The 23,367-nt window shown below is 37.4% G+C and overlaps 1 protein-coding gene across 3 annotated transcripts in view; it reads left to right on the top strand.

Annotated features, from left to right (window-relative positions):
* The window catches only part of LOC126293519 (uncharacterized), a 49,580-nt gene extending 27,491 nt beyond the window's left edge, over nt 1-22,089 (top strand). Inside the window, exons 5-6 of one of the 3 annotated variants that reach the window (XM_049986770.1) lie at nt 8,146-8,277; nt 21,198-22,089. In XM_049986770.1, the coding sequence (XP_049842727.1) occupies nt 8,146-8,277; nt 21,198-21,269 (204 nt within the window). In that variant the 3' untranslated portion in view covers nt 21,270-22,089. The remainder of the gene's footprint in view (nt 1-8,145; nt 8,278-21,197) is intronic. The other 2 variants (XM_049986771.1, XM_049986772.1) reach the window with 2 other exon arrangements.
* The last annotated feature ends 1,278 nt before the right edge of the window (nt 22,090-23,367 follow it).

The following is a 23,367-nucleotide window of genomic DNA, read 5'->3' on the forward strand; positions in this document are numbered from 1 at the left end:
GAAGAAGACATGTTCAGCATGTTTGGAAATTCAACCATGAAGGCGTAAAAGAGTGGGTAATAGTTTTTTTGAAAATAAATCATTGTTAAAGTACTACTAAAGCATTTTTAAAGCTACATCCGTGAAAATTGGTATTTGACTTCTCTCGTAGTGGAAAAAAATAAATTACGTATCTCAGTGTGTTTGGAAATTTACCTGCTCAGGGGGTAAAATAGGGGATGAAAATCTTTAATAAAATAATAATAAGAATTTTTAAAGTTAAATCCATGAAAACTGGTATTTCAGTTCATGGTTCGATATAAGGAAATATTTGTTGGGGAGGGGGGTGAAAGTTTCAGTGGAAATATTTCTATAAGAACATGGGAAGCCTAATTAATAAAAACCTTGGACTCCAACTACCAGACTCACTTTTTGGTCAGAAGTACATTTGGAAAAGACCATATTTCTATAACCTTCATTAGTGTGAAAAGCTTAGAAGGCTTTCTGAACAACAAAAAAATTGATTAAAGGAAAAAAAAAATTCTATGCAGGTTATACAGTCAATGCAAGTGAATCAGCAGATGCTCAGCTTGTTGTCACTAAATTGCATATATGATTTTACTTATGCAAGATGTGCAAAAATCCAATTTTTTTCTTCACCTAATGTTTTCTTAAAATAAGATGATAAGTATTTTTTTGTGACTGGAAAACCATCTCAACACAGGTAGCAGCATTAGGCGAGCAGTATAACGGCAACAATGCCACTTTCAGTATGGAATATAGATATAATTACTAGTTTAATATGGATAGCAGAGGGAGTGTGGGGATACTGGTACCAGTATGGTTTAAACCTCAGCTGACAAATTGACAGTCTGTGGTCGAGGTGACTCGGCCACGGTACCATTGTGAAAACTGCTCCTCTAAAATCCCTTGCACAATATTTTACATGCACTGGTCAATGAAAAATACTGATCTGATGCTGTGAGCAATGTCAGTGCCAGTAGGGATGAGATCACACTGATTCCCTTCTCTGGGTTGATCGTAATGTGATTGACTGTCTTTCAACACTCAACATCTGTTTCTAGTTATTGCAGGGACAGTGGTACAAAACATATTTTCATGCATTTTATTTGGATACCAGCATGCATTTGAAGAGAAGTGGCATATTATAGTGTGGGGCAGTGTACTGTAGGACATTGGCACGTGATCACCAACCACCACTGTACTTGGACAGTTCAGACAAGAACAGAATAGAAGTTTTTGAAATGCGAAGCTACAGAAAAGTACTGAAGATTAGATGGATAGATCAAATAATGAATCAGGAGGTACTGCAATTGAATCACGGAAAAAAGAAGCAAATAGCTCAACCTGACTAAAAGAAGGGGGTCAGTTGATAGGACACATCCAAACACATTAGAGAATTGTGAATTTGGTAATGGAGGGAAGTGTGGAGGCAAAAATTCTTGAGGAAGACCAAAGCTCAAACACCGTAAGAAGGTTCAAAAGGATGTAGATGGCAATAGTTGTGCAGGGATGAAGAAGCATACACAGGATAGACTATAATCCGTTGTAACTGGTTTCGTCTAATCCGAGCATTCAGTGTCATGCCCAAACTGTTCATTGTTGCTAAATTGCCACAGCTAGTAGTTCACTTACATCTCCTTGTCTGGATTTCTTTTGGATCCCAAATCATGGATTTAGCCCTTTTATTTCATACACAGCACTAACCAAATGCTACAGGATCTTTCCTCGCAAGACACAATTCAGCATCACAAATACACTTATTATATCCACAGATGTCAGCTTACATTAGAAAAGCTTCGTACAACATTAAATGAAGGCAAATTTTTGAAGGCTGCAATTAATTGCTGTGAATGGAATGATTCACTGTATATGCTGTAGCTTAGTGGTTATCATATAAACCTCACATTTCTAAGGCCAGAAGCTCAAATCTTGCAAAGTGCAGCAAAATATTTTATTTTTCAAAATACAGTCAAAAGACTTTGATTATTATGTTTATTCAATTAATTGATTTAAATGTAATTTTTTATCTATGGTACTTTGTTGCATCATTTTCATCATTGTATTGACTTTTTTATTTGCTCTTATTTTTCTCCATATCATCTGGAATCTGATTGTGTCGCCAATTTGCAACCAAGTGCCAACCAGGACTGCTGATCAGTTGATAATGTGGTACCCTATGTATCCAAAGTGAGGGTAGTTTCAGGTAACCAATGACAGCGAGAAAGTACAGTTTGCTTTTACTGGTGAAACTGAGTTTTTGTGTCTTGAGTTTGCTCATAGTGGTTAGCCTTAAACATCATGAACAAAACGATTATGAGTTTAGTTTTGCTGCAGGTTGTTGGTCATCATTTTCTTGGATATATTGCACATCACAAGGCTGTGGTTAGGTTAGGACACAAGATTAAATTGAGGGTTACAAAATATGTCATTCTTCACAGTTCAGGCATTGGTCACTTAAAACCAGTCAGCTGTCGGCAGGTCCAAGTTCTGTCATACCTCATGGTAACTGCTGCCAGAATTTCTCCATGTTACACTTAACAGTATTTGTGAACTGATCCACAATGTTTGTGTGCTGCCTGTAACTGAGTGGTAGCCAGCAGCAGATGTGGCAACACTGTGGCAGCAAGACTTCAGCTGTCAAGTAATTTTAATTGGACTTCAGTATGGAGAGCTGAACCAAACCAGTCCTTGGACTGAGGGCCACAGCAAGCAACTATAACTGATGTGGAATGGCTGTATCAAAAGAAATGCAAGCCATTATGATTGATTCACTCCTTTTCAAATCTGTATGTTTTCCAAAGTACCATATATGCAAATATGACTGATGCAACAATAGATTTAACAATCTCACTGGGGTTGCATTGTGCCCACCAGTTGGTGTTATGTGTACAGTGCCTCACAAAATGGCGACGAAGTGACAATAGAGTTTTTGTATTGGAATATGTGAGATGTGTTAACTGTTGGAACAGTGCAGTGTGGATTCAGAAGGAATTATGGAAAAGAACTGCCATTTAACAGAATGTTCTAGATTGACATTGGCAATTTAGGGACTCTGATTGTCTCTGTAAACAGAAACGTACCAGTCGGCCAAGTGTGCCAGCTGCAACCGTGGAGAGGATGAGGGAAAGTTTTATATGTAGCCCAAAAAATGAACAGTTCACAGGAGCTACAACTTAGGATACTGGAGCACACTGTATGGAAGATTTTGCTACATTTTAAATCATACTGTCTGTAACTCATGCAACAATCAAAAGTGGAAAATTGTGACTAATGTCTTCAATTTTGTATCACAATGCAAGAGACATTTGTAGATTTGTAGATGGACATTTGGCCTCCAAGCTGATACATGGTGAAGAAACAACATTCCATTTATTTGGAAAACTTAATTACCACAACGTGAAAAGGAGAAGCACTGAAAATTCTCATGAAAGTGTGGTGCATGAACGAGATTTGCCAAATGTTAAGGTTTCCTGTGCAATGGACAGAAAAAGATGTATGGCCTATTGTTCTTCTACGAGAAGACTGTGATGGGTACCTTTTACCTTGATATGTTGTAGTTGTGATTTGGTATTATTTCCACAACTGAGTGTTGATTCGGAGAATTTCATTCTTCAACAAGATAAGGACCCCCTCATTGGAACATTGATGTTCATCGCTACGTAAATGACGAACTTCCGCATCGCTGGATTGTGCATAGTGGAATGATCACAGTTCATCACATTTGCCAGTTCTTGAGTACACTTAACATGAATCATTGTGGATTAAAGCATTTTAACTATCTTCATCAAATCCCAAAGGTCTTCCTAAATGTGGAAAGTCACTAATGTCAAACCAATTGTCTTTAAAGGAGAAAACCGTTTTCTTTCCATGCTCTCTCCAATGGCATTATCTTCGTACATGGCACAATGTTCTGTGGCTACCTCTACTGGCTGTCGCCTCTCTGTTGAACTCAAACAAGAGAATGTTTAAAATGACACAGTATCTCCCCTTGGCATTTCATTTTCTAGTGTCCACAGCTCCACTCACTGTCTCTAACAAAATGACAATATTTAAACTGAAAGAGGAACAGTGAACTACAAATAAAAGATGACAGTTAATAAATAAACCCATAGCAACTGGAATACCAACACAAGACAGAAACGCTACAGGTTTATGGACCAACCTGATACTATGCCTTTTTTGAAATTGTACCATCTGGGTAACACATAGAGACTTTCTTTTCTTTCTGGCACCTTTTAAAACGAAATCTCATAGGTACAAGTACTCCTCCCACTGCATCTCCTTAAGGTCAGTTGTGTACGATAAGAGCTGAAAGTTTCCACAGAGTTTTGTATTTCTTTGTATAATTCACAATGTAGAAGAAATTACATTGTAATAGCCCATACCTCTGTGTCATCAACGAGATTTTTGTTATGTGCTCTTCACTTTCTCTTCTTTTGTGTAGATTAACAAATCTACCTCTGTTCGACATCATGTCTCTCGTTCCCTAATTTGCACTCCATCAACTAGCTCAACTCTAACATTTTGCTTGCACATTCCATCAGCACTGTCATATCCTTCTTCTCCTTCTCACTAATAATAATAATAATAATAATAATGACACTAACAGCTAGCTATTGCAACTGCCTGTAAAGGCATTTTCCATGGTAACTTTCTGTGCTCACTCTGTCATTTAACGATGTGCATAATTTGAACTGGAATGTGGGATCGTAGAGTGCATGCAGGATAATGGGACCAGTGGATGTGCAACCAGCAGGGCAAGCATGGGGAGAGTGGTAGTGGTGGGAGATATGGGCAGACTGTCACCGTGCTGTAGGTGAAATTCCAAGCACTGGAAAAGAAGTGCCATTGTAAACTGAAGCCTAATCTCATATTTTTTGTAAATATTAAGTGGATGCTCTCCACACCCATATTTGTACAGTAACCACACAAAAATATCTACTGTCCCCTCTGCTTTGGTTAGTATTTATGAAGAATTGCACCGAAAGAATTGTATTGAAAATGCAACTTGTTAACCGTTTGTAGCTTTCAGAGAAGTATCATGAGTGGCAAATGTAGAGTAAAACCTACCTTTGGTGTGCTAAAATTTGCTTCTTTTGCCAAAACGCAACGGAGTTTACACAATGTCACCTCACTAACATACTGCACGAATGCAGTTGTGAGAGAATTGTTAAATAGTGGTTTATTAAGTGAGGAACAGAGGACGAATACGGTCAGTATGTTAGGAAAAACCACATCCTTGGCACAAAATGGATGAGTAATGTCTCCACTTATGTTGTTCCAAAATCCACAGCATATTTTGTTTCAGCAGCTATCAATAGTTTGTAATAATATGGTAGATAATGAAGCTGGATAACCGTATGACAAAATTATCTTCTCTTGGTTTACTATCGTTTGCAAAATCTCATTTCAGTATCTCAAACCGCTTACGAAATATGAGGAATGTAGTGGATATTTCATTCCACTTTATCACTGGTGCCCTCAGTCACAAACGAGTGAGCTCCAATTTACTCAAGGTTGGTGATATAGACTTACACCCAAGTTTAAAGCAAAATTCAATATGTTAGCTAAATTTCGTACACAGCAACATGTTATGTACCTGTAAGAGACAAAAAATCACAACACCAAAGCATAATTAGTGTAGAATAATGAAATTTCAGGAATACATTTGTCGTGGAAATATATTTAACTGATTAACATTGCAAGATCACAGGTTACTGTAAGTGTGAGATAAGCCATTGCAAATGTGAAATGCTGGTACATTAACCATTGGTGTTATTGCCAAAATGTTGAATGCAAGCATGGAAATGTGCATGCATTGTACTTGTACAGGTGCCAGGTGTCGGTTTGTAGGATAGGGTTCCATGCCTATTGCACTTGGTCAGTCAATACACACATGGTTAATCCTGGTTGTGAATGACAATAGAGTTGTTGTCCCATGATGTTTCATTTGTGCTTGACTGGAGATTGAGGCCAAAGCAACATGTCGACTCTCAGTAGAGCATGTTGAGTTACAACAGTGGTCTGTGGGTGTGTGTTATCCTATTGGAAAACACCCTCAGATGATGATGACGATTATTATTATTATTAACTCCAGAAATAGATCCAGTGTGTATAGTATGGAGGCAGGTTGGTTGCAGGCCTTTGATTGGCCCCCTCTTAAACAACACACGACCATCACTGATACTGAGGCAGAATCAGCTTTCATCAGAAAACATAACAGACTTTCACCCTGCCCTCTAATGAGCTCTCACCGAAGTCACAAATGGCAGTGGTTTGGGGCCAATGGAATGCTCACTACAGGGCGACTGGTTCAAAGCTGTCCTTGAAGTAACTGATTTGTAACAGTTTGTTGTGTTACTGTGTTGCTGAGTTCAGCTCATATTTCTGCTACTGATGAAATACAATGTGCCAGAGCCATGCACTGAACACAGTAGTCTTCTTTCTAGGTAGTGCCAGGTTGCCATTCCATATTCAAGCCTCCTCATGGCTGTACATTCTAGTGACCACTGCTGCCAGCAATTGTGTACAGTGGCTGCAGTGCTGCCAACTCTTTCTGCAGTATTGCAGAAGGAACATCCAGCTTCTCATAGTCCTGTTACACGTCCTCATTCAAATTCAGTGAGGTGTTGATAATGACATCTTTTGTCACCGTAAAGGCATTCTTGTCTAACATCAGCTTGCAGCATCCAGTCTCGAAGGTAACTAATGCTCACAACTGTTGCTGTGTGTATTTAAGGCAAACCTGATTTATATTCTCATTGTAGTGGTACTAGTGCCACTCTTATGTGATTGGTATAATATTTGTATAAAAATCATTATTCAGATGTAGAAACACACCTACCAACTTTCGTTTATGTCACACAGTTTGTTCTTGGTGTTACAATTTCATTGCAAACTTTTTCCAGTTTTGTGCAGTATCTTACTTAAATGCAAACATTACAATAATTATGACCATTAATGAAATTATCGGCACATCATCATACTGACATATTAAGCTATAAGTAATGCAAGAAAGAAAATTGCTTAACAAATAGTTTTTTGTAAAATTGTTTGAGAAAGGCATGTGCCTCAATTCTATTAGTGCTGCACTCCGTTAACCTTTGGAAAGGGGGCATACAATGTCTGCCTCCCCTTCCAAACAAACAAATGAACTCACCCAGCATTTTGAATGAATATTGGTCTTTGCACACTGGCCACTCTATCCTGCGTCGACACTAGAGATTGAACTGACCTAGTTAGTTTCCACTCAAGCTGGGTTTACAGTTTATTTTATCAAATAATAATGTAGGGCTCTGACTGTCAGTTCTGACAGCAGTTTATAACCTAAAATACTGTTTGGTTGGATATGTGTGTGTGTGTGTGTGAGTGTGCGCAAGTGTATACCTGTCCTTTTTCCCCCCTAAGGTAAGTCTTTTCATTCCCGTGATTGGAATGACTCCTTACCCTCTCTCTTAAAACCCACATCCTTTCGTCTTTCCCTCTCCTTCCCTCTTTCTATATGAAGCAACCTTGGACTGTGAAAGCTTCAAATTTGTGTGTATGTTTGTGTGTTTATTGTCTCTATCAACATACGAACCCTTTCGTTTGGTAAGTTATGGCATATTTGTTTTTAGATATGCTTGTTTAATTGGATCGATAAAAAATCTACACACACACACACACACACACACACACACACACACACACACACCTTTAAAAAACTATTGTGATTGGTAAGCTTTTGGAGCCATTGGCTCCTCCTTCAGGCAGAAAGGGTGAAGGAAAAGGACTGGAGAGGTGTAGGAAAAGGGGTAGATTTTGGGAAAGTCACCCAGAACCACGGGTCAGGGGAGACTTGCCTTTTTTTTAGACCTTTTCAGTCCTTTTCCTTCAGCCTTCTTCCTTCCCCTTCAACCCTTCTGCCTGGAGAAGGAGCCACTGGCTCTGTAAGCTTGTCAGTCACAACAGTCTTTTATGCGTGTGTCCTGCCGCTGCTATCCAATTAAATAATTTTATCAATAATTGATTGTTTTCATGGTTAAAATACTGTTTGTTAGATAAATTGCATGTTAATAGTTTGTTTTCCGGTACTTTACACATTTTATATTCATTTTTAAACAGTTACTGGTTTTTAAAGCGACAAAACGCTTTCTCTTTCAGATGAAGTACATGATAAGAACAGAAACCCAAAGAACTGTGCTCGTACATGTAATAGAACCAAATGTGCCGCTGAGCTTATGTCACAATAATCAATGTTTCTTGAAGGGAAAATACCATTTTGCTGGGCAGTGTGTGAGTATAGAGCATATTAATATGCTTGTTGCAGCTAGAGTCCAGATCTTTGATGCTTTACTTATTTAACAGAAAACAGAACGGAAATTATAGTGATGTCCTTTGCAGGAAAGAGCTGTTGACATTTGCCACTGTGATGTACCCCTTGCCTGTATTATGAAGTTGCACTCAGTGTTTTCATATCTTGAAGCCTCATATCTTGCTGTACTGAAAGGATTTACTGGAAGTTGATGCTATGCAATATAAAGAACATACCCTTAAATGTTCCACAATAATTCTTTGAATTATTTCTTCATAATAAAATCACCACATAGTGCTCATTTCGTAGCAATTGTTTCCTAAGTTAAAGGTAGGTTTCATTTCATTTCAGTAAGGTTTGGTACTTATCTTTTCAAGGTGGATTAGTGTCTTGGTTTCTTCTCTTATTCTAAAGAAAAACTAGCTCCGTCCAAACAGCCCTTGTAAGACTTAATGGTATCGCCCACCTGCTGTGTCATATCAGCCAACAGGTAGTTGTCAGTGGATGTGGATATGGAGGGGCATGTGGTTAGCACACCGTTCTCTCTGCCATTGTCAGTTTTCATGACTTCTGCCACCACTTCTCAGTCAAATAGCTGTTCAATTGGCCTCATAAGGGCTGAGTGCATCCTGCTTTCAACAGCACTCGGCAGACCTAGACGATCATCCATCCAAGTGCTAGCGAAGCCCGACAGTGCTTAATTTTGGTGATATGATGGGAACTGGTGCTACCACTACATCTCGGCTGTTGGCTCCCTTCTCCTGCTGTGTGTTATTGTATAAAAGGAGATCCTGAGTGTTGCATATTAACTGTATCCGAAGAATTAGTAATTTCAGTTCACGTCAGCTGTTTATTCTAATCTTACAATTCAGCACACGTATTTTCCCAAATACTGCATATCTTTTTCAAATGTAAAATATAAAAAAATGAATCTTTTTCAAGTGGTTCAAAGACTTTCATTGAAAAACTGGTCAATTGTGAGGACAACATTAACCAAATGCTAAATATGCTAATACAGTTTGAAGCGTTTGATGCTAAAGAATTAATATACAGATGTAACTTGCTCAGTGGTGATGTAAATTCTTGCTTTAAGTTCAGGTAGAGAAGCCAACACATGAGATACAAACACAATATCCTTGATGAATCCCCATAAAAAATAATAATAATATAAAATAAAAAAAATTGAGTGGTGCCAGGTCTGGGGAACCTGGGAGCCATGCAGTTGGTATATCATAGCCAATCCATTGACCTGGAAAGTGGTCACTGAGAAAATGTCAGTCATCAGCCAGGTAGTGGGGTGGTGCACAATCTTGCATGAAGTAAACATTTTGTTTGTGGTCGTCCTCGTAGATCTATGGTATCAAAAATTTTTGTAACCTGTCCAGGTACACTATATTCTTGATGGTTCCCTCACAGAAAAAAAGGAGCCGTACATATTGTTCTTGCTCAATGCACAAAAAAGTTCAGTTTAGGGCTATGATGAATATGTTGCAATGTTTGGTGTGGATTTTCACTGCTCCAAATTTTACAGTTATGTGTGTTAACCTCGCCACTTAAGTGAAAAGTTGACTCATCAGAAAAGATGATTTTGTCCAAGAAATGTTCATTTTCATGTAATCGACTTATCATATCTGCACAGGAGTTCTTGCTAGCTGTTTTATCAGTGCCTTTTATTGCTTGTATGATTGTCAATCTGAACACTTTCAAATGCAACGGGTTCTCAGCACAAGCCAAACAATCATATGTGGGATTTGCTGTCCGGGAGATGCATGCCAAAGCAAGTTCAGATGGCTGTTGACAAAATGTTGTCCCACTCGCTCAACAATGTAGTCAAATGTGCTTGGATGACCTGATGATTTCCCATGTCTTACGAAGCACCCTGTTTCTACAAAACTTTTATAGGAGGATCTGTAGCGTACTTGGTATGGAAATTACGCTGAACTGTTGTCACTGACTTTGATTCTTTAAACCAAAACACACAGCTAACATGCTCGGCTCCAGTGAAAGCAGCCATCTTTAATGCAACAGTTGCTAGCCCTCCTTACAGTGTGATTCAGCACCAGTGAACTATGCGAGGCAAAACTTGACTTATTTCCCTACAAATTGACACTATAATTACCTCTGAAGGTACTACAAATTAATTTATATGGATTTTCAATGTTGTAGAGTGCTTGTTGAAACGCCCTGCATATGTTACAAACCCAGGTTCCAGAACCTTTCAGAACAGTAAATAGTCCACATTAGTATTAACAAAGCTTTGTTACTGAAATTATTTGCCAGTTTCAATTTGTATTTTGTTTTCTGAAAATAATTATGTAAGTGAAGATTTATAGTCCTAATACATAATGACAAAGGTTCCAAATTTGGAAATTATGAAAAATGAGGCTTCCTGTTATTTTAAAAACTTGATTTCGTTATTGATAGCAAAAATGAATATAATTATAAGTGGAGAAAGATACTTTGCTTGCAGGCAACATTCAAGAATGAAAATTATTGTATGTAATGTAGAGTTCATTTCTGATCACATAATTTAAAATTATGACTACTAATTTTCATGGTGTAAGATCTATATTTGATAAGATATTGACAAATAAATAGAAAAATGTATTTACAGAAAAATTGTATTTGACAGTCAGAAATCTCTACCTTCATAACTACTTATAAGTGAATTGAAACTGCAGTATGAAATAGCTAAGTATAACAAAGTTACTATCTGAGCAGATGAGTTTTATATTCTGCATGTAAGCTTTCACTTAAATGGTGATGTAAAGGAGATTATGAACGTCCACAGATACAAACTAAATTTACATTAGAAAATCAGTTGAAGTCTGGCAAAACTGAAAGTGGCAGTGAACAGTTCATTACTTGAGCTTGAGTTCTGAAGGGGCTAGAGAAGAAATGAATTTTAAAAGTGGCTTATAACACTTTATTTGCACATTAATGTTGTTGATGGCCAGTTGCAGTTTGACAAATTACAGTTACAGGTGAAAGATGTGCATCTCTTCCATCACAGACACATCCAGAAGAGAACTTGCCCAACCATTAGAGTAACAGTACTTGTTGAACTTCACTGAGGCATACTATAGAGTGACAAGAACAAAAAAAGGAACAGAGCACACAAAATAGTTTGAATTAGTCACCAAAATTAATAAAATTGTTCAGAAACTAGAGTGTTTAGGTCATTGCCACTGTTAAGTTGCATATTTACTAGCTCACCTGAGCTTCTAAGACACAAAAGGTATTATGTACGTGGGCAGGGAGAGGGAAGAAGTTTGCTAGATTCTGCTTACAACAACAATGTACAGTAGGTCGAGCAGTCAAGACTTGTGAGTGGTCATCCAGGGCTGCCATTAAATGACAGAACAGGAAATTAGGTAAAATAAAGAGAACATATTTCAGTGTATGGTATACAAAGGGCGTGCCTAGGGTTCAAAGTTACCAGGTTTTGGGCCAGTCTAAGAGGCCAAACAACTAATTATAATGGACAACTGAAGGGGAGATGGTTGATGTTAATTTATGTTAGTGGCCGGTCATGGAGTGCAGAGCCAGAAAGACGTCTGTTCTGCTCGAGGTTTGGAAGTTTTGCACTGCAGAATCCTCCAGAGTCCATACACGTGACTTGTATCCCACACTCGCTATTGGCTAAAACCGATGGCGTGAATTTGCTAGCAGTTTCAGCAGAGGGCTGAAGGCGTCTTGTCAGTAGCTTCAGCTGGACAGAATTGCCTCAGTTCTGAATGGAAGGCAACTTGTGTCACGTAGACTCAGCAGAAGTTGCTCTGAGAGAAAATATGCAAAAATTTGACTGGGCCTTTGAAATAATTTTTTTTAAATCAATTCCCTAAAATATGATTGGCTGGCTGCCTCCATGTACATTTCTTCCCCATTCCATAGGGATGGTGACTCACATTGTTTACAAAAGGATGTCAGTCACTCCCTGGAAAGACAGTTTGCCATAGTAGGGGCCTAAAAGCTATAGGAGGGACCTGTTATAAATTTTTTCATTTAGTGTAAGTGGGAGTGGACTTACATTTAATCGACTTTGTGAGATTCCATGCAGAAAAACAATAGCTCCTGTAATAATTGAAATCACCATTAATCAAGATAATCAGATCTTAAAATAAATGAAGTTAAAATTATGCCAGAAAGCTTCACAAAAGAGGAATTTACTAATATGGTTTCTGTTAGTTTGAGGGGAAAATCTATTGTTACTTTACTGATGCGGTGCTAAATTCAGGGTCATAGGAAGTAGACAATGGCTGAACTGAATCAGCATTGATGTTTTAATGGTTTACAGGTGTTGTTTGTAGTGTTTGGCAATTATTAATCTCACTACTATTTAGTGGAACTAATACCAAAATATAAAATGAATCAACAACATGACAGAACACTTAATTCTATGATAATCAAAGTATTTGGGTTAAACCATAATAAGTCAACCCTTTGCAATCATTTACACCTGACTTGAGTGAGAACTGAATCAAGTACATATGAAAAAGATTAATAACATAAGTAAAATCTTGCTAGATCGTCTGACTGTTTTTGCGGGTAGTTGTTGCACAAAGTTGCACAGGCTACAAAATATTAACACATTTCAGTAAAATGGATAATGCAGTTAGCAAGCTGAATAGGTGGGGAACCATAAAACACATATAACCCAAACTTTATCTATACTCCCCGTGTTAAAATAGAGAAGTAAAAACCTTTGCTTGTCCCAACAAAATACTGGGAGTATGAATGAAATCAGGGGACAGCAAAGGCTACACATCAAAACCAATGAATTTCTAACACAAAAATGCTATCTCCTCGCATTAAAATATCTTGAATTGCTTCATAGAGCAATAGTCCTTCAAAATATGGCACACTGGAGTACTTACAAAAACATGGTAAGAGAGAAAGACAGTGAAATATCACACCTAGGTCAAAATTGCTTAGTAGTTTCAACTCGAAAAATTGTAGTATAAAGAAGTTAGAGCATCTGATGAGCTATCCCTGTCTCAACTTGGACACATCGTTGGAAATGACCAATGCAGACAAATAGTAGTGAAAATTCCAGAAAAGCAAAAGAAATGATATATCTATTCATTTAAAAACCATTTTAAATTACCTCATGGGATAATAGTGCTTACATTTATCACTGAGTTTTACATGTAAATTAATTAGCTAAAACTGAGGCAAATAAAAATTATCAAGGTTGAAATGTGACCATGTTGTGGTTTGAATGGTTACTGATTTGTCCAACAGATAATATAGATCTCAAAATGGGTAGCTATAATCAATATTTCTCATCACACATTATTGTATAGTTGCAAAATGGGGGTCTGATATGATCTTAAATATTTGTAGGTTGAATGCAACTAGTGTAAGGGCTTATAGTCACAATACATTTTTGACTTACACTCATTAATTGTAGAAAACATTTACTCCTTTAAATTCGTATCTAATACTCAGAACCACAAAATAAAATCATCGACATGTGTCACCTCATTACATCACAATTATATAAAAATAACATAAGGCAAAAGTACTTGAGAGTTGTGGTAAATCATTAATATCCATTATATTACATAAGAATATTGCTCATTATCTCATCATAATCATGGTACCATTCTTGATCCAATTTGCAGGAAACAAGATGAAAAATTACTAATTCAAATTATCTAAGATGATAAAATATCAAAACACTCCAAGAAAGTACAATATCTACTGCTCAGGAAACACACAGATTTAATGTTGTACCCAATAGAGCCACTCAACCACAATGTTGTGCAAACATGGTAGAATAATCATTAAAAAACTGTTCCCCATAACTAAAATTACAACTAGAAATTAGAGAACAAGACTATAACATGTCAGTTGAAATTGAGGATCAGTTACAAGCTTATTTTTTCCTCTAAAATGCCAAAGTTCAAGAAAAATATGTGTCCTGTCAACTGTTCTTAGAGTTTATGGTTGTCACATTATCTGGGGAGCTTCATTGGCATAACATAAGCTTTTAAAGCAAAGTTAGAGGCACGGGGAAACACAGAGGCAATATTGTAGAAAAAATAATTAAAATGTGTGTTATGTTCATAAGACTTCAGATAAAATAAGGGAAGAAATGCAGTGAGTTTATAATCAGTTCATAAAATACGAAAAGATTCAAAGCTAGAATGTGGTTCTGCATGACAGAAGTGCATACACTGTTTGTTTACAAACTACCTTCCAACTGACGGGAGAAGAGCACGTGGCTTGTCTGGCAGAAAGGAGAGATACGTGTGTGTGTCATCAACAAACTTTAATGGCACTTCTCTCTAGGAGGTCAAGGGAGGAGGAAGGGCGAGAGGGGTGAGGGGGAGGTGGCACTTTCAGCACTCGGCACAGCACACGTATGCTCGCTAAAGCAAAACATTTTTTGAAGCACAGCTGGTGGCGTGTACCAGTGGTATAACACTAAGTATGTGCAGAAACAGAGTAAGATAATGGTCTGACCACAAGGTAAACACCAAGCACAGAGCAACACCAAATTTGTATATGAAAGGATCTGAACTTTTATATGACAAAAAACAAGGGTTAGTTCGGACTGTTAGTACAGTACTCGTTTTAAATTTAAAACAGAAATAGGGTTGCAGAGTGCATCTCTGTGATGAATTTCAGCAATCACAAAATTCAGAAAACACTGGCCAGTCGTTTTAGGAATTTGTTGTCTGCATAAGAACTACAACACAGTCACCTCAAGACAATGGAAATTTTCATACAGAAGGATCAAGCTGTGATAAGGAGTATTGCAGTTTCAGATGAAAATTACGGTGGTGAAGGTGATGGAAAGGAAAGAATGCTTGTTGATTTACTAGACACAGTCAGAAATGTTGTATGAAGGGAGACTGAAGGGAAACAGTCAGCTCAGTGGACATAAGAATTAAAAAGCACAGTTAGTTGTATCTCATAGCGACTGCTTGAAAGAAAACAGGGAATAAATGCTTGTAAAACTGACAGTGGGATTAGCTTGTCTGCAGAACAGTAGAATATCAGTTATGTAAATCAGATGAAGATTCAAAGTATAATTGTCCTTTGAACAATAAAAAAGAAGTAGAATAGACTCTGCAAAGAGGACCGCACATTCTAGGTTTGACACTAAAACAAAACATTCAAGAATGTGGGTTTGTAAAAAGTAGCATTGTAGAAAACTTTAGTAAGGTAAACTTGATCAAAATCTTTTGAAAGACAAAACAAAAATCTTGTCTATAAAAGAGATCTACAATTGAAATACAGTACAACACCAAAATTCCACAACAAAGCTTAATAATGCAAATAGCTTAAGTCATAACATGACAAAGACCTATACAGTAGGTGGGTAAATACCTCAAAATCTTCACAAATATTTAAACTCTTTACAAGATGCAAACAGGTTTGGACCTGGACCACACTTCTCACAAAACTATTAACAATTACTTACGACCACTTAATATTTGTAGTCTATATAATACTCTCAGTACATTGCCAATCAAAACATATGCAATAAATGACTTATAAATCATATGATACTATGTCACAGGACCAAAAAAAATGCTGTAGTGGTTAGTGATAAGGCTAGTAATTCCAAGGTCTCAGGATTGATGTGTACCTTAGCTTTTACCCTGGTGAATAGGTCTGGAAGGATGCCCCCGTACCTTGTAGCTCAAATGAAAAGCTACTCAAATGTAAAGAAGTAAAATTGACTTACAAGTTGCCAAAGTAACATTTTACATCAAAAGATTTTCACTGGGTTATGAGACACACAATGTTTCTTTATTAGCAACAAAACCATCAGTCATTAGTTTTTCATGTTGGACAACAAAATTTTTGATTGTTATGGCTATGGGTTGTATTCTTTGCAGGATTCCAGACCAGTTCTATAGGATTAGGGTCTAAATGGTATGGCAGCAGTAGGAGGGGAAACATTTTCTTGCAAAATTTTGCCAATGGAATAAAGGGGAGCAGGTTAGCACTCCTTAATTAATGCCAAAGTTGTTCCATGGCTGTACATATTTTAATGTTGTGTTGCAGTAAAATGTAAATACTTTTGGATTTCTATCCCTACACCACTCCCACTCCCAGCTCCTTGCCAAAGGGATCATATCCATGAGTACGATAGGCCAAGATGCAAGACCTGCCCAATTCATCCACCCAGCCCCTCCTACTCTAGTCCTGTCACAGATTTATCGTACCCCACCAGATACCAGGCCACCTGTGAAAACAGCCTTGTCGTATACCAGCTGTGTTGCAAACACTGCAGGGTTTCTTATGTCAGTATGACTACCAACGAGCTGACAAGCAGGATGATTGGCTACCACCAAACTGTGGTTAAGAACAAAGTTGACCGCCTCATGAAACAACATGCAGCTGAGTACAACATGCTCAGTTTCAATGAATACTTCACAACCAGTGCCATTTGTTGTCTTCTCTCCACCACTAGCTTCTCTGAACTATGTTGAGTTATCCAACAAAACATCTTCTGCTCCCATAATCATACAGGTGTCAATCTCAGTTATCCTACTGTCCCTGCAGGCACCCTCCATTCCCCTTCTACCATCGTTTTACCCATGTCACCTTCAGCATGCTTCACTGATAACAAGCCTCAACAGCCTTGTCACATGCCTAGCTCTTGCATCAGACTCCCTCCATTCCACATTTGTAGCCAGCAAACCAGCTGTCCCCATCCAAGCTGCTAGCCACCCACCTCCAATTCCTCTCCATTTCTCCCACCTGTCTCTCCCTCTACCCATCCCACCCAACACAATCTTCACCACAACACAGTCCAATTGCCAAAATGCAGCGCTGGCCTCCTTCAATCACTGTGCATGATGTAGGGGTTTGTGTGTGTGTGTGTGTGTGTGTGTGTGTGTGTGTGTGTGTGTGTGTGTGTGTGTGTGTGTGTGTGATTTGATACATCTGGTAAAAAAGCAAGAAAATTTTTTATAGACAACACACCTTACTTCTCAACATAGTCTCCTTTGGAAGATATACATTTGGTTGAATGATCCTCCAGCTTTTTCATCCAATCAAAAAAATAGCTTGTATTAAACTCTGCAAAATTCTCATTGACTGCAACTATTACTTTCTCATTTGATGAAAAGTTCTTCCCAGCAAGCCAAAGTTTCAAGTAAGGGAATGGGAAGAAATCACTTGGGGCTAAGTTTGATGAACAGGATGGTTCTTTTGCCATTGTTATTGCCGATATCTGTCATGTTGCATTATTCTGGCGAAAGGGCACTTTTTTGCCTGCCAAACTTGTTTTTTTTCAGCCAACACAAGTTTAAAATGATCCAACAATGAAGCATAATAGGGTCCTGTTATGGTTTTACCTTTTTCCAAGTAAACTGTGATGATTATTCCTTGAGATTCCCAATGAACCTGTGGCCATAAGCTTACCAGTTGACGAAATGGTCTTTACTGTCGGTGGTGCACTTTTACCAGGTCGTATAGCCCAAGCAGGATATAATGGCCAATGTGCGGTGACCAGTTTTCATCCAAAGTGCTGGGCAAGTTTAGTTGTTTGTTTAGGAGGGGAGGCCGACAGTGTCTGAAACCTTTGAGCCGGTCAGTGATGACAGAATCGAGAGACATGCCCAGCAATCTTTCTCAAATGATTTTACAGTAACTGTTTGGTAAAAAGCTTATTTTTGCTTTACTTAGAGTTTTCTATGTCAGGTTCATGATGGCATGCCCGTAATTTTGTTAATGGTCATAGTTATTGTGATATTTACATGGAAGTAAGACACTGCACAAAATTCAAAACAGTTTATAATGAAAAATAGCGGTTGCTATGATTTTGCTTTTGGTGCATATTACATAATGTGGTGGCAGCATATGAAATTTAACCAACATATTGAATTTTTTAAACCTAGTTCAAGTCTGTAATGAGCACTTCTGTGCTTACAACACAGAGAGTATTTTTCTGCTATTCTGTGTCTAAACTACTTTTTTGTTGACACAAGTTGAATTCTATTTAGCTCTATGTAGTAACCTCAAGTTGTGGGAAGGATGGAGTCATCTAGAAAGATTATAATGTTGGTAATAGATGAATACAGATATCATAGATGCTTGTGGGTCCAAGAAATCAGCAGCGCAAATGCTAAAGGAAAAAAGAAACTCTAATTGGTAGAAAACTGGCGAAGCACTCGGAGGTCCAACTGGGGACAGGTGAAAGATGGTAAATTAAATCAGATGTTTCCATCAGGAGGGGATGGAGTGAAAAATTGGAAGCTTTGTATTTCATTGTACCTAAAAAATAAAAGGATAATTCATTTTGTGATGATGGAAAATGGTAACTGTATCAATTTGAGGTAAGATACCCTGGTCCAGACATGACCGAGGCTTTAAAGTCATGAACAAAAATAGTTCTGTTACCTCTGACATTGGACCTCTTCTACTATGAGCTCTTTGCATGCCATATTTTCAGAGAAGATAGTATGGACTAAGACACGAAGAAAAGATGTCCAGTAAACATGGGTCCTAAAGTGCATATAGGGTGTATATGCCCCAGGAATCTGGAAAAAAGCAGAGTTTTTGTCATCTGGGAAAAATGCATTTAATTTTTAGAATTTTTGAAATTTTTCATTATTTTACTTTTCAGTTAAATTTTTGTAATGTTGACTGGTAAGAACTGATCCTCTAACAAAGAATTTCAGTTTAGCTCACTGCTTCAGAATAATACTGCAGTAATAAAACATAAATGAGAGAATAACACTGAAATAAAGCTTCAGTTACAAAGAAAATGTGCCATTTACAATAACAAAACACAGTGTACACACAAGCATCTGCTGACAGCAAAATATGTCAAAGACTATGCAGCACTTCATAGCAACAAACTGCTTCTGATGCCTCTTTCTTGTGAGCCTCTATTCGATGGATGTGACTAAGACTGCTGTACAACAAACTGCTCTGGATGAGCATGATGTGAGAACTGTTTCCTTTCTAACAGGTCATGGGAAAATATTGAAAATGGTGGCTTAAGAAACATTACCTAAAGCTAAAATTTCGTTTTACGCTGATGAATTATGTTACGTGTGAGAATGTACAATGAATTTCTTAAACCACACAGTGTTGGACTCTTATTCAAAACTTAACACTGAGAATCAGTCCACCGCGGTAGCTGAGTGGTCAGCGCGACAGATTGTCAATCCAAAGGGCCTGGGTTCGATTCCCGGCTGGGTCGGAGATTTTCTCCACTCAGGGACTGGGTGTTGTGTTGTCCTAATCATCATCATATCATCCCCATCGACGCGCAAATCGCCGAAGTGGCGTCAAATCGAAAGACTTGCACCAGGCGAACGGTCTACCCGACGGGAGGTCCTCGTCACACGACATTTCATTTTATAATGAGAATCAGCCACTCAGAAAAATTTCGGGTTCAAAAGACCAGCTGTTTAAACTGTTATTTACAATTTTAGTGGCCCATTTGTGTTTGACACATATACAGGATAATACATGCAAAAAAGACCAAGTTTCAAGGTTAGCTCTTCATATTTATTTTAATTCTTTCACAGATTAGAACTTGTGCAATAACAAAGTATAATTATCCTTCAAAAAATGTGCAAAGTGAGTTCTTGAGCAATTTCACATGCGCGTGTCTTTTCTACAGAAAAGTAAATGCTTGTCGGAATGTGTATTCAGCTAGGTAACCCATGAAATGTTCAGTAGACATTAGTGAAATTTATCATTTTGCTCGCCAGAAATATTTGCTGCAATGTATAAATGATGTTGCTACCCAACTACATCACGTGTGCTGCACCCTGAATATCTGCTGCCATTGGCTGTACATGAGTGTAAATGTTGCCGTGCATCAAAGATATTTATAAAACGTGTTTTTATGTATATATAAAAGAAGTGATAAAGTGTTGGTAACTTTTATGCTGGTATAATAAAGCTTTCATTATTCAAAGGATTGCTAAGTTTTACAGGTCTGAGGGAAAGTGTATTGTCACCTAACAGGGAAAAGAATATATTTTCACCCGGGAAAAAGTGAGATTTCACCAGGGGAAAAGCGTGTTTTCACCCAAGAAAATGTGTGTTTTTAACTGAAAAAAAAAACAGAATTTCTTTTGGTTTAAATTTCCTTCTAGTGTTAAAAATGGCCATATATTCGATGCTGTGGGAAACTATCTCTCTCTGGCAACATTGGATTCAACTGACAACAGCAGTGCACCAATGCAACAAACATGAGTTATAGGGATTCACAAGCTTGCTAACACTGACTCCTTCCTGCTCCACTATCACAAAACCAGAACACTGTTTAGCTTATGATGCATCATTGCAGTCTACGGTGCCAGTGAGCTTGAATTGAAAGTGATTTGTGTTGTCAGTAATATTACAATAGTTTTGTCAGTAGCTAGATTTGCAGTGGGAAAAAAATAAAAGGTATACTCAGAAGAACATGTAAACAGAGCAACTGAGTGTCATTTTGATCCTCCACCAACAGAAAAATCCATTCGCAGTTGGCGGGCTTCTTCTTCTTCTTCTTCTTCTTTTTAAAAAAATGAAAAAGGTAGGAAGACTAAATGTGCAAATAGAGGACTGAATGCAAAATGACCAAAGAGCTAGATGATGACAATTTTCAAGGAGTTTGAGGGTCAGTTCGGTTTTGTAAACTAATAATTTTTTTCTGGCTTTGCAATCTTATAATAAAAATGGCAAACATTTCCTTGTTTTAAAAAAGCGGTTAAAAATTAAAGTGCACCTTATAGTCTGTAGCATCTTATAGTCCATAAAATATGTTATGTATATTCATCATAATTACATGCCATAAACAACATCACTTAAGACACTTTGTGTGCAGTCTCTCCAATTTCAACGAACAGAGGAAGGCTTACACAAAGTGTTGAGTCAAACAAATAGATAAATTAATTGTAAATAAATTATGTATATATTTTCTTTTGTACAGTTGCACATCCAGTTAATGCCAATGGATAGTATTAAAAATAACCAGGGTCTTACCACAACTACTGGAGAGTGAACCATTTCTGAGGGTTCTGGAAGATAACACCAGCAAGAAGAGGAATGCAACAGAGACACTATTCAAATGTACAATTAAGTCATGTTTGATTTCCTTGATACTTTCTATTTTCCTCTGTATTTTGTTCTAAACAGTGGCTTCTTACCATGTTACTGGAATAATTGATAGTATGTAGTTGACCTACCTACTGGGTTGAAATTATTCTCTTAACATGCTGTACATTTACATTGGTTCTGCATTTCAGTATTTCATGACAGGCAATTTTACAATTGCAATGAAAGGGCTTGAAGAGCAACATACGTTATTACTTCATGTTAAAGTGATGTAATTCAGTTTTCATTGTGGACAGTAATAAAGAGTGGGTCTGTATCATAATCGCTTTCTTTGTTGTTATCATGTAGTCTTGTTAAATAGTGAAGAACCTAATTCAGAATGTTATTTCCACTGCAATGAATGGTTGGAAAAAATCATGTTAATTTCTCCAATTTAAAGAGCAATTTACTACCAAACAACATGCCATTTATAAGGAATGTTTTTTAACATTCTAGTGTGTTTCGAAAATGGCCAAAAATGGAGGAAGAAATGAGTTTAACTGTGATGAACAACACTTCTCCTTATTTGATCATTAAGAATTTATTATTTGCTTAAGCTTCCTTTCACATTAGTATTTTTTCTAACCACATATCCAGTGTTAGACATAGATGTAGTTCTCATTGTTTTCATGCATGTACTGATCTGTCACATCTGTTTTGGATTCTGGTGATTGGTATCAGCCTTGAAATATGGAATAAATATTTGACATTTGTATAACAGTCACCAATACTCTCAGCTCATTTATTAATTAAAGGCTATAGGTTATACAACTAGGTAATAGACTCCAGAATGCTATTAATTATTTAATAGGTTCCGTGTACACAGAAGTACTGGGAAAATACTTGACATTACTGTAGCACTTTGTCTGTCAGTTAATACACTCATTGTTGGATGTCTTTGCTCCAGTTGTCTTCTTGAGGTGCTCAGAAATTTGGAAACATGTTTAATTATAACTATCATGCTGTGCAATTTTGTTAATTTCATCTCTTGTAGAAAAATATCCCCACAAAAAACTACATTTCTGCATTTCATTTACTAGTGATAACCACTTGGTTCAAGAATCATAAAAGAAGGTTGTATACATGGAAGAAGCTTGGAGGTACTGGAAGGTCTCAGAAGATTATATAATGGTAAGACAGAGATTCAGGAACCAGGTTTTAAATTGTAAGACATTTCCAGGGGCAGATGTGGACTCTGACTACAATCTATTGGTTATGAACTGTAGATTACAGCTGAAGAAACTGCAAAAAGGTGAGAATTTGAGGAGATGGGACTGAAAGAAATACAGTAGAAGAAGACTGGGTAGCTTTGAGAGATGAAAAACTGAAGGTAGCAGAGGATCAAGGAGGTAAAAAGATGAGGGCTAATAGAAATCCTTGGGTAACAGAAGAGATATTGAATTTAATTGACGAAAGGAGAAAATATAAAAATGCTGTAAATGAAGCACGCAAAAAGGAATACAAATGTCTCAAAAATGAGGTAAACAGAAAGTGCAAAATGGCTAAGCAGGGATGGCTACAGGACATATCTAAGGATGTAGAGGCTTATCTCACTAGGGGTAAGATAGATACTGCCTACAGGCAAATTATAGACCTTTGGAGAAAAGAGAACCACTTGCATGAATATCAGGAGCTCAGATGGAAGCCCAGTTCTAAGTAAAGAAGGGAAAGCAGAAAGGTGGAAGGAGTATATAGAGGGTCTATACAAGGGTGATGTTCTTGAGGACAATATTATAGAAATGGAAGAAAATGTAGACGAAGATGAAATAGGAGAGTTTGACAGAGCACTGAAAGACCTAAGTCGAAACAAGGCCCCGGGAGTAGACAACATTTCATTAGAACTACTGACAGCTTTGGGAGAGCCACTCGTAACAAAACTCTACCATCTAGTGAGCAAGATGTATGAGACAGTCAAAATACCCCTAGACTTCAAGAATAATATAATAATTCCAATCCTAAAGAAAGCAGGTGTTAACAGATGTGAAAATTAGTGAACTACCAGTTTA

This window comes from Schistocerca gregaria, chromosome 10 (genome assembly GCF_023897955.1).
Source record: "Schistocerca gregaria isolate iqSchGreg1 chromosome 10, iqSchGreg1.2, whole genome shotgun sequence".
Classification (NCBI taxonomy): Eukaryota; Metazoa; Arthropoda; class Insecta; order Orthoptera; family Acrididae; genus Schistocerca; species Schistocerca gregaria.